The sequence below is a fragment of the Anomaloglossus baeobatrachus genome, chromosome 9 (assembly GCF_048569485.1).
Source record: "Anomaloglossus baeobatrachus isolate aAnoBae1 chromosome 9, aAnoBae1.hap1, whole genome shotgun sequence".
Classification (NCBI taxonomy): Eukaryota; Metazoa; Chordata; class Amphibia; order Anura; family Aromobatidae; genus Anomaloglossus; species Anomaloglossus baeobatrachus.
This window is the reverse complement of record NC_134361.1, coordinates 117,728,603-117,741,723: the sequence shown is the minus strand read 5'-3', so window position 1 is coordinate 117,741,723 and position 13,121 is coordinate 117,728,603. Positions and strand designations below refer to the sequence as shown.

General features: G+C 44.5%; 1 protein-coding gene across 1 annotated transcript in view; it reads left to right on the top strand.

The window, feature by feature from the left end:
- The first annotated feature begins 1,089 nt into the window (after positions 1–1,089).
- LOC142251297 (uncharacterized) overlaps positions 1,090–13,121 on the top strand; it is a 126,716-nt gene continuing 114,684 nt past the window's right edge. The window contains exons 1-2 of the mRNA XM_075323957.1: positions 1,090–1,357; positions 10,337–10,805. Of these exons, the coding sequence (XP_075180072.1) occupies positions 10,395–10,805 (411 nt within the window). The 5' untranslated portion in view covers positions 1,090–1,357; positions 10,337–10,394. The remainder of the gene's footprint in view (positions 1,358–10,336; positions 10,806–13,121) is intronic.

Here is a 13,121-nt window from a genome sequence, read left to right as displayed (position 1 = left end):
TGGAATTAATAGCGCTATATAAATGAATAAAATTATTATTATTATTATTATCTGTGGTAGATCTGTGGTAGATCTGTGGTAGATCTGTGGTAGATCTGTGGTAGATCTGTGGTAGATCTGTGGTAGATCTGTGGTAGATCTGTGGTAGATCTGTGGTAGATCTGTGGTAGATCTGTGGTAGATCTGTGGTAGATCTGTGGTAGATCTGTGGTTGCAGTGAAATTGTGGACAATCAGTGCCAGGTTTGTGGCTGTGTACAAATGGAACAATATGTCCATGATTCACTTCAACCACAGATCTGCCAAAGATTTATCTCTGTGTGTGACGGGGCCTTTATACTCACCTGTTACATCTCCCATTGCACAATTCAGCCACTCCAGTAGTCAGGTAAATAAAAGGTGTTTTTGAGAATTAGTATTATTTTATAAATTATATTGTATTTCCTACTGTTATGAAATAAGATGAGATCCTGGAAATCGCCTTTAATAACAGAAGCGTTTATTCTTGCACATGGCTATGCTCACACATAGCTGACATGCTGCTGTTTTCTTCTGCTTTCTCTCCATGCTTTCTGCAGGGGTGCACACTCTTCTCTGGTTATTGCACTTTTTCTATGTATTTTGCTGCCCTGGTGCAAATTTGAAGTAGCATTTTAATGCTTTTTTTTAGTGCAGAAAAGTTTTATGTTCTTAAAGACACAACCGCATCTTTTTTCCTCGTGTTTTTTTTCTATGAAAAACATTTTCAGGCCCCCATAGAGAAAAATTAAATCAATAAATGTAGGTCTTCTGCTAAAAAAAAATGGAGCCGAAAAAACCTCAGTATTTACTCTCAATGGGTGTGAGATTTTATAGGTGAAAATTTTAACAAAAGATTGTAAAACTCAATAAAGTCAATGAGTTCTCTGGAGCTCTACTGTGGGTATAAGAGAATGTGACAGGATTGAGAATCTGTAGTTATGTCCATCTAGGAGTGCGGTGCCCAGAAAAATCACAGCAGTGGGAGAGTCACAGTGGGAGAGTCACAGTGGGAGAGTGAGAAGATGAAGAATGCTCCCGCCGTGTGCGCATGCGTGCGGCACTAGGCAAAGTACAGGGAGAGATCGGGCTGACAGCGGCTGCGGGCATCTGGGCACAGAGGACGGAGGTGATCGCAGGGAAAGCCCTCAGTGTGAAGATCTGCAGGAAACATGGAAACCTGGGGCCAGTGGGGGGAGGAAGGGCAGTGAGATGCCACCCTGAGGGACTGACAGCAGGAGACGGCGCAGCAACCAGCAACATAGACTTATAAGGAGGAGATCAGGAGACATCACTGCGGGCAAGACACAAGACACAGGACATCTCAGGACCCATGACAGGTAAAGAAGCCATCCGTGCAGCCAGCATGTGGGGGAACTACAGGGCTCAGCATGTCTCCTCTTCAGTGTCATCACATGCACCTGCAGGGATCCTAAAATCATAATATAGATCAGACCTGATGACCATGGAGAGAAGGAAGCGAAGAAATGCTGGGAGTTGTAGTTCCTGCACAGTTAGTATCCTGGTAGATAATCTCAGTCTCCAGTTTTCTGTGTTCATTTAGACCTAATAACTTTCTGAAAAAAAACAAACAACTTTTCAGTAGTTTTGGTCCAATCTGCGCTCGATAAAAACTGTCAGCAATTGCAGGGTTAACGATCTATCATTACTACTTACATATAGAATAGTGTGCAGGTTACACGTCCACAGCCACACACGATTGTTCCATGTCTCTCCTGCAGCCCTGAGGTGTCGCCATAAAGCCCTGTTCACACTCAGGATTGCCTGCAGTGCATAGTACGGCTGGAGACATGTGCCCATGAGGTGTATCACTCTATAAAGCCCTGTTCACACTCAGGATTGCCTGCAGTGCATAGTACGGCTGGAGACATGTGCCCATGAGGTGTATCACTCTATAAAGCCCTGTTCACACTCAGGATTGCCTGCAGGGCGGCACGGTGGCTCAGTGGTTAGCACTGCAGTCTTGCAGCGCTGGGGTCCTGGGTTCAAATCCCACTAAGGACACCATCTGCAAGAAGTTTGTATGTTCTCCCCGTGTTTGCATGGGTTTCCTCCGGGTACTCCGGTTTCCTCCCACACTCCAAAGACATACAGATAGGGACTCTAGATTGTGAGCCCCAATGGGGACAGTATTGCCAATATGTGTAAAGCGCTATGGAATTAATAGCGCTATATAAATGAATAAAATTATAATTATTAAATTATAGTGCATAGTACGGCTGGAGACCTCACCCATGAGGAGTATCACTCTATAAAGCCCTGTTCACACTCAGGATTGCCTGCAGTGCATAGTACGGCTGGAGACCTCACCCATGAGGTGTATCACTCTATAAAGCCCTGTTTACACTCAGGATTGCCTGCAGTGCATAGTACGGCTGGAGACCTCACCCATGAGGAGTATCACTCTATAAAGCCCTGTTCACACTCAGGATTGCCTGCAGTGCATAGTACGGCTGGAGACATGTGCCCATTAGGTGTATCACTCTATAAAGCCCTGTTCACACTCAGGATTGCCTGCACCCATGAGGTGTATCACTCTATAAAGCCCTGTTCACACTCAGGATTGCCTGCAGTGCATAGTACGGCTGGAGACATGTGCCCATTAGGTGTATCACTCCAGTGAGTTGGGTATTTTATTATCACAATCACAAGCTCCAGGAAACTAAAATATGAAAAAGCAAATTCATCCCCATAAAGTGACAATAGGCATAATCCATTTGTAGATCATTCTGCTGCATGTCCCTTTATAAAATACTCTTGGATTTGCCATTAATAAGTCTGTGATGTATGAACGCACCCGATGGGGTCTGCAGCCTTTGTCTCAGTGCACTGGCGGCTGGTGCAGATCCTGATACAGTCAGGTTTTGATTAACTGATTATATTAGAAGGTTGCACAACTTAGGCTGCCCCAAATCACAGAAGCCCTGAGTTGCTGTCTTCTTCCCACTGTTACCTGCACAATCTCTGATTTACCCCCAAAACCACATGGTCGATAGAGTTTTTATAGATATCAATAGAAAACAACTTACCAAAATTCCACATCACCAGCAGCTTTATGGGCAGATGGGCACAGTCTACTGAGATTATTGCCTATCGTGCCCCTAGGATTGCCCAGGGCGGTGTACAGCAGGTTATGAAGTCTTCTGACATAATTTCACACAAAAGACATAATAGTTACACTTTGTACATTGTGTTTGTATCCGAACCAACCTGACATTGGAAGCTTATGTCCAGTGGATCTTTCCCTCAGCACCCAGCTTTCCCATGCTCTGCCATACATCTTTGCCTCGGCATGCAGCTTTCCCATGCTCTGATATACATCTTTCCCTCAGCACCCAACTTTCCCATTATATCAGAACATGGGAAAGCTGGGTGCTGAGGGAAACAGGTTCTTTTCCTCAGCACAAAACATTACCATCCCATGCTTTTATTTTTGTTCCCCCTTGTATATAGCTCTCCAAATACTATAATGGCCCCCACATAGCCTTCCATATAGTATAATGGGTCCCACATAACCCTTCATATATTAGACTGCACCCCCATAGTCCTCCATGTATTATAATGCACCTCCCAAAGTCCTCCATGTATTATAATGCACCTCCCATAGTCCTCCATGTATTATAATGCACCTCCCATAGTCCTCCATGTATAAGATAGCCCTAACATTATTATAATTCACCTGCCATAGTCCTCCATGTATAATAATTCAGCCCATAGTCCTCCATATATTATACTGCACCCCAATAGTCCTCCATATATTATCATACATCCCATAGTCCTCTATGTATTATAAAGCATCCTATAGTCCTCCATGTATTATAAATCACGCCATAGTCCTCCATATATTAAACTGAACCCCTTAGTCCTCCATTAATAATAATGCAGTCCCCATAGTCCTGCATGTTTTATAATGCACCCCATAGTCCTCCCTGCATAAGATATCCCTTCAATTATTATAATACACATCCCATAGTCCTATATGTATTATAATTCACCCCACAGTCCTCCATATATTATACTGCACCCATAGTCCTCCATATATTATACTGAACTCCATAGTCCTCTATACATTATACTGCACCCCCATAGCCCTCCATATATTATACTGCATTCCATAGTCCTCCATGTATTATAATGCACCCTATAGTCCATGTATAAGGTGTCCTTCATGTTGTATTATGCAGCCCACATACTGTTTAATGCACACCCATAGGCCTTCACATAGTATAATGCAGCCCCATAGTCCTGCATGTATTATAATGCACTCTCATAGTCCTCAATGTATATATTATAATTATAATGCAGCCTCATAGTCCTCTATGTTTTATAACGCAGCCACATAGTCCCTCATCTTATATTTTGCAGCCCCCATATCATTTAATGCACCCCAATAGTCCTCCATTATAATGCACCTTCATAGTCCATGTATTAGGTGTCTTTCATATTGTATTATGCAGTCCCCATATTGTTTAATGCACCTCTATAGGCCTCTGGCCACTGTGTACTCACTGATTAAAAACAAAAAAAAAAAAGGCCTCACCTCTTTTCGTTTTCCCGCTGTTCCGATCAGAGCATCCTCCTGTCCCGCGCTCTACATGTCTCAGCAAAGCAGTTGCTCAGTAGTGACGTCACTGCATTCTGCTGCACTGAGACGTCAAGTGCAAGCACAGGGGGAGAATGATGATTGATGGAGCAGAGCGCTTTACTTTGTGCGGTGACGGGTGAGGGCCCGCGGGCTAGGGAATCCTGGTGCATCTAATCTAATGGATGCGACAATCTTTTTCAGCTGCAGGCTGCTATTTTTAGGCTGGGGAGCCCAATAAGCATCGTGTTCTCCAACCTACGAATACCAGTCCCCAGCTGTCGACTTTATCATGGCTATTGGTATCAAAATTGGGGTGACTGCAGGCCGTTTTTTTTAAATTATTTATTTAAATAATTTAAAACAAAAGATCCACATGGGGTCCTTCTTATTTTGATACACAGCAACGATAAGCACATGGCTGTGGCTGCAGCCTGAAGCCGTATGCTTTATCTGTGTTGGGTATTATAATATGGGGGACCCTACGCCAATTTTTTTATTTATTTATTCTTATACCACTATAAGGACACACAGCGTCTGTGATTGGAAGCAGTCAGACAAGGTGGAGGGGCGGTCTTACTGCAACCAATCACAGACGCTGAGATTGCCAATGAGTGGGGGAAGCAGTTCATATGCATGAGGGTAATGAGCGGCCCCAAAAGTAGTGTTACAGCTGCGCGGGGGATTGATGAGTATAACACATCTGCTTTTCACTATTTTCTTTCTATTTCCTCTATTTTTTTTATTACCCAAGTTGCTGGATCCGCATGGTACCCAGAGATCCCTGAGGACTCTGGGCCCGTGGTTGATGCACGGGTACTTGTGAACCCGCACGGACTTGGACTTTTATAGTCCGGGTCCGCCCATTACTAGTCTTTACTAGTCTCGGTCTACTCATTAGATTCAAAGAGATCTTTTGTCCTCCCCAAATCAAGTCATTTTGTTATTATGTGCATATGTTAATTTTTTTGCTTTTTTTAGCTCTTACTTAGGTAGGTTCCAGTCCAGGTAGGACTTTACAAAAAAAAGATGTTGTACCCTAAAACTTGGGAAATCTTGTTGGCTGTGCTGACATCTCAATGACGCCATGTGTGCACACCACAATGATGATCTTTAGGGAGCTTTGTTATATCTTTGACATATATCCAGTTGGAAACATCTCCAAACTAGGCACTGTCTAATCTCAGGGCTGCAAAGAACATCTCAGGATACAAAAAAAAAACTTTTTCAAAACCTCTTTGGGACTTTCTTCATGATAAGAAAAACTTTTCCAAAATGTACCCCAAAAAGTAGTGTTTCCTGAGGTTTTTGAACATTTTTAATCTGTGTGAACATAGCCTGAGGCCTCATTCACACCTGTCCGATGATCCAGCACTTTTTCCATTTGTCATCGCAATGAAACACCTGAGGGAACCTGAAGCCAGACCTGATCCTTTAGTTTGCTGTTATTGTGCACATTCCTCTGGCACATCAATTGTTGCTGGATCGGGGTTTTTTATTCGGCTTTCCATTTTTATAGTAGAAATGAATGAAAAAGCCTACTGACTACAGTTGCTGTATTAACCCATTACTTGCCAAATTAGAAATTTTCATTTGTTTTTAATTAAATGACAGATTTTAATGAAAATAAAAATTAAAAACGAGAATGAAATTTAAGCAAAATTAATGAATTTAATGAATAAATTAAATGAATTAATTAATGATTAATTAATTTAATTTAATGAATTTTAAGCAAAAGATTAGGCGTCCTAAAAAAAGGACATTGGTAGATAATAGGTTAATAACAGTTGTCATTCGTTGAGGTACAAAAAAATATCCAGATGACACATAAAAATCTAGCAGAAAAAAGCAGGATTTATAGTAGTATGGACTGTACGAAAATCAAGCACTCTTCAAAATGTCCAAAAATATAAACAATTCTTTATTCAATGAAAAATATAAAAATCTACCATATAGAACAGGAAAAAAAAAGATGCAATATGCCATAGAAAATACTGAAAGCCACTGCCACCAGTCTGTGCCACATTGTGTCCAAAACATGGCGGCTTCCAGTGGAAACTGCTGCAAGCAAATTAATATTCACTCTGATGAAGAAGATGAGTCCTGAAATTTCAGACTGGATTATCTTACTGTATTTTTTGGTCTATAAGACACACATTTTAGCAACAATATTGTGTGATCCATTACATGCCTGGAAGGAACTTCAAAAAGTGGTTGTGTGCACAGTGTGTAGCTGAGCTGTGTGTGCGTTGACGTGTAGCAAATGTAGCAAGAACTGTGTGTGCGTATGTAGCAAAATTGTAGAGACACGTGCATCTCAATAAATTAGAATATCATCAGAAAGTTAATTTATTTCAGTAATTCAATACAAAAAGGGAAACACATATATATAATATAGAGTCATTACACACAGAGGGATCTATTTCATGTGTTTATTTCTGTTACTGTTGATGATTATGGCTTACAGCCAATGAAAACCCAAAAGTCATTATCTCAGAAAATAATACTGTATAAGTCATGCTGGAAAATGAAATTTCCATCTCCACAAAGCTTGTCGGCAGAGGGAAGCATGAAGTGCTCTAACATTTCCTGGTAGATGGCTGCGCTGACTTTGGTCTTGATAAAACACAGTGGAGCTACACCAGCAGATGACATGGCTCCCCAAACCATCACTGATTGTGGAAACTTCACACTAGACCTCAAGCAGCTGGGATTGTGGCCTCTCCACTCTTCCTCCAGACTCTGGGACAGCGATTTCCAAATGAAACGCAAAATTTACTTTCATCTGAAAACAACACCTTGGACCACTGAGAAACAGTCCAGTTCTTTTCTCCTTGGCCAAGGTAAGATGCTTCTGGCGTTGTCTATTGGTCATGAGTGGCTTGGCACAAGGAATGCAACACTTGTAGCCCATGTCCTGGATACATCTGTGGTGGCTCTTGAAGCATTGACTCCAGCAGCAGTCCACTCCTTGTGAATCTCCCCCACATTTTTGAATGGCCTTTTCTTAATCCTATCAAGGCTGCGGTTATCCCAGTTGCTTGTGTCGCGGGCGGGGAGGAGGGTGTTTGCACACTACGCTCACCCCTTCTGCTCGGGTCCGGCGGCTGCTGCTCAGTGGTGGCTCGAGCGGTGGGCCGGATCCCGGGGGTTCTCGAGCGGCACTCCTCGCCCGTGAGTGAAAGGGGGTTGTTGGGTGTGGGAATTGTTTATTGTCCGTGACGCCACCCACGGTTGTGGTGATTTCACCACCGCTGCTCTATAGGCCCGGGGACGATGGTGTGTAGCAGCGAGATGTTGCGTTGCCCCTCCGTGGGTAGGGGTTGGTGATCCCGGGGCCCGGTGATGGTGAGGGAGGTGCAGGGCCTGGTGGGCGCAGGGACGCGGGGGCAGCGCTGTGCCTTGCGGCACTGTGGTACTCACTCAGCCTGAGACGTTGACACAGTTTTACGGTAAACCACACGGCTGGAAAGACGGTTCCCACGGACGGCTGCACTTGCTCTCCCAGTAGGTAACGGTGATGTCCCTTTGACCTGCACCTGATGTTTCTAAGTTGGTAGCGATGGGTTCCCACCGGTAACCCGCTCCCCGGCTTCAAGCTGGACCGGAGGAGCTCTACTTTGCCCGCAGACGCTGGCCCTGAGGAACTGGTACCTTGGCGGTGGCGGTGTTCCTCCTTAATGGTTGGACTGTTGCCTTCAATCGGGACTTGATTGTTGGGGGATCTACGTCCCCTTCACTGACGGATTCGGCAAATTATGGCGACTCCTAGCCTTGCCGGGGTCCGAGAGGCCCCTGCCCTGGTGCTGACTGTCCTTTGCACGCTGCTCCAGATCGCCGGGTCACTACCCGTCCGCGGTTCTTCCAGGAACTCCCGAACAGTCACCCCTCTGGACAGTCACCGTCGTTGCTGACCTTGCTGACCCGTCCTGCACACAGCTGGACCACTTCAGGCTTTTCACTCTCTTTCTTTCCTGTCACCACTCTTGCTTTCCTCCTTTACCACTTTACTTCCTTCTACTTTCACTTCCTTAAGTCAACTCATGTTTACTCCTTCACCTCCCTAACTGAACTGCCTGGTTTCTCCCGCCTCCAGAGCTGTGAACTCCTCGGTGGGCGGAGCCAACCGCCTGGCCCACCCCCTGGTGTGAATCATCAGCCTCTGGAGGAAGGCAACAAGGATTTTTTGTTAGCTTTGATGTTCCTAACTGGGATGTAGGGTGTGGTGGTGTGATGACCTGTGACCCCTGGCTTGCCCAGGGCGTCACATTTGCGCACCTTTTTCTACCACACTTTTTCCTTCCACTTAACTTTCCATTAATGTGCTTGGATACAGCACTCTGTGAACAGCCACCTTCATTAGCAATGACCTTTTGTGGCTTACCCTCCTTGTGAAGTGTGTCAATGACTGTCATCTGGACATCTGTCAAGTCAGCAGTCTTCCCCATGATTGTGTAGCCTACTGAACCACGTGACATTGTTATGACACACAAGCCTCACAACCAATGAGTATCGGCTTCCTTCTCCCCACCTTGGACGTTTGGGCAGGAAGTCAGTGCAGTGCTCACATCCTGCTCAATTATCCAAAGGTGGGCAGACAGGTTTTTATGAGGGCAAATAAGGGGAATGAGTAGGGGTTGTCCAATTAGTGGACAACCCATTTATTTGTAATTTATTTGTAATTCTGTCTGTGATGATAATGAGACTGCTAAAAAGTACAAGTTTATTAATAACCCTAGTGGTCAGTGTGAAGCCACATACACACGTTGAGTAATTGGAGAGTTTTTTACCTCAGTATTTGTAGACCAAAAACAGGAGTGGGTATAAAATACAGAAGTGGTGATGTGTTTCTATTGCACTTTTCCCCTGACTGTTCCACTCCTGGTTTTGGGTACAAATACTGAGGTAAAAAATCTCACCAAATAATTAATGTGTGAAAGAGGTCTGAAAATTGCAAGATTTTTGTTAGTTTTTAATATAGTTATATATAGAATTTAATTAAAAAAAATAAAAAACAGGTAACAAAATCTGATATGAACTATAGGCCATTTTCTGTTTGGATATTCCCTGTAATTCAAAAAGAGTTGTCCCACAATGGAAATGTATCACTCATTCATAAGAAAGGCAATAAATGTCTGATCATTAATTTATGAGCCCCAATGGGGACAGTGATGATAATGTATGTAAAGTGCTGTGGAATTAATGGTGCTATATAAGTAGCTAAAGTAAATAAATTGGTGGGGTCCCAAGCCCTGTGATCCTCGTCACAGCAGTGAGGACTCTAAATCCGTCATTCGGGCTCCTAGTTTGTGTCACTTCTTTGTCTAACATATATTAGTCGGGTTTTTTGGCCACTGAAAAAATAATCGTCTTAGAGCAGGAAATATGATGAAATTAAAAATAAACATTACTGACCCGTTCTAACCCCAGTATCTGGTGAATAGCCGCGGACAGACAGAGGTCTGTAGCGCCAACTTATCGAGTGTTTGGTGCTGGTACTGCGGATACTCTACCATTCTACACCCGGTTACCTCTCAGGTGTAGACATTTGGTAAATCATTTATATCTGCAGTGCATTTTCTTTTGTCAGTGCTGGAATTCCTGTGGTTTATCTCTTGTTCTGACAGCTGTTCGCAGCGATCCCACGCGTGCCATGCTCAATGAGCCATGTAAAGCCTCCACTGACAATCTGCTGGTTATTTTTCCTATATTGTAGGTTCCAGCCCTGATCCAAGCCTTGAGGACACAAGAGCAGTGCCAGGACCCTCCATGCCATGATTATCACTATGAATATGGGATCCATGGACAAAGACAGGGACAAAGACAGAGACAAAGACAAGGTTTCAGTCCTATATGCTGACTTGGACAAACCCACTGCTCCTGATATCCCTGCACCCCCACCCCCACCTCCTCCAATCATTACTTTCTCAGATTCTTCAAAAAGTACTTTTCAAAAGTGTGACCCAAAGCGGCGATCACGATTAAGGAATTTTAACTGGGAGGCTATTCCACTGGAGAAAGTTAAGGGTCGGAGTAGTTTGTGGAGCTCGGAAACGTTCCAGGGAGATCTTCAGATTGACACAGGGAAAATGGAAGAGTTATTTGGGAAGCAGGAAGAAGTAGTCCTAGCGAAAGCTTCTAATCGCCGAAGATCCATTTCAATCGCAGATGCTTGCTTGAACAAGGTAACAGGAACCATATCTCAACATGTTATCTATCTATTATCTATCTATCTATTATCTACAGTATCTATTATCTGTCTAACTAGCTGTCTGTCTATAAAAATCACTCATATTATATGAATATATCTTTATAATCTATCTCATAACTTCCTTCCCTTCCTTCCTTTCTTTCCTTCCCTTCTTTCCTTCCCTTCGTTCCCTTCCTTCCCTTCCCTTTCCGTGGCTATATTATTTGTTTGGTTGAGAAAACATACTATTATTGGCAGTGATGTATAGGGTATCCAACTTTTTTAGACCAAAGCATGTGACCTTTGACAGCTGTCACGATATACTAAAGGGGGCTTTACACGCTGCGACATCGCTAATGCGGAGTCGTTGGGGTCACGGAATTTGTGACGCACATCCGGCCGCATTAGCGATGTTGCTGCGTGTGACACCGATGAGCGATTTTGCATCGTTGCAAAAACGTACAAAATCGCTCATCGGTGACATGGGGGTCCATTCTCGATTATCGTTACTGCAGCAGTAACGATGTAGTTCGTTGTTCCTGCGGCAGCACACATCGCTCCATGTGACACCACAGGAACGAGGAAGCTCTCCTAACTGCCTCCCGGCCGCAATGCGGAAGGAAGGAGGTGGGCGGGATGTTACGTCCCGCTCAGCTCCGCCCCTCCGCTGCTATTGGGCGGCCGCTCAGTGACGTCGCTGTGACGCTGCACGGACCGCCCCCTTAGAAAGGAGGTGGTTCGCCGGTCACAGCGGCGTCGCCGGGCAGGTAAGTATGTGTAACGGGTCTGCGCGATGTTGTGCGGCACGGGCAGCGATTTGCCCGTGTCGCGCAACAGATGGGGGCGGGTACCCACACTAGCGATATCGGGACCGATATCGCAGTGTGTAAAGTAGCCTTTAGACCCATCTGCCACTACTTTTCTGATGGTGAAAGCAAGAAACACAAAAACTTAAAATATTAGTTGTTGTAATAATATTTAGGCATACAAAAATACATCCAAGGTAGTGACTGTATGACCAGTAATTTCCCATTGACCCACTGTCGTGTCCATGCATTGATGACCTAGTTGATTGTGTCCATCCACTTTGTGGTATCTGGTGATCACTTACCTAAGCTCCTTCATCACCTCTATCTCTAGTGCCTTCATTTTTGTCTTTATCATTAAGCTCCCTACATTTTAATAATTTTTGATAGCAGCTGACAGACTCTCACTTTCTTTTTGTGACCATCTAAAGGACATTGTAACCACTCGTGGTAGGACAGACATTGGGTCCTGGGAATGTTCTGCTGAAATCAGAATTGCTGGGATTGGGTGTTAAGGAGCTTTAGAAATCACTTACCTCCAAGTTTTCCGTAGGGCTCATTTAGACATCAGTGACTTTTCTCTGACGGTCTGAGTTTCATCAGTGTTTTTTATCAGATTTTCACCAGAGTTTGGTCAGTGGATCAGATTTTACCATCTGCGTTCCATCAGGTTTTGTCATATGAAAAAAAAAATGATGACGGTTTCCCAAACTTCACTTGTCAAACATTCTGTGAAAAATGGACAACACACTGATCTGAGAACTGCTGATTTTATCACTGACCCTAAAGGCCGCTTTACACGCTGCGACATCGCTAGCCGATGCTAGCGATGTCAAGCGTGATAGCCCCCACCCCCATCGTACGGCCGATATGTGGTGATCGCTGCCATAGCGAACATTATCGCTATGGCAGCGTCACACGCACATACCTGCTCTGCGACGTCGCTGTGACTGGCGAACCGCCTCCTTTCGTTCAGCATCACAGCGACGTCACTAAGCGGCCACCCAGTCAAAGCGGAGAGGCGGAGATGAGCGGGACGAACATCCCGCCCACCTCCTTCCTTCCTCATTGCTGGGGGGACGCAGGTAAGGAGATGTTTCTCGCTCCTGCGGTGTCACACGTAGCGATGTGTGCTGCCGCAGGAACGAGGAACAACATTGTTACTGCAGCAGGAACGATAATTGGGAATAGGGGGGCATGACACCGATGAGCGATTTTGAACGTTTTTGCAACGATTCAAAATCGCTAATAGGTGTCACACGCAACGACATCGCTAAAGCAGCCTGATGTGCGTCACAAATTCCGTGACCCCAACGACATTGCTTTAGTGATCTCGTAGCGTGTAAAGCCACCTTTAGCCTTGCATTGGCGAGTTTTATCCCTGACTTGGGTCATAATCGGATATACCGTATCTCCTTGTTTTGGTGTTGACCACTTTTTCTGCAAAACTACATCGACAAGAAGGGAACAGCCACATAGATGATAATTAGGATGGGTTCTACGTG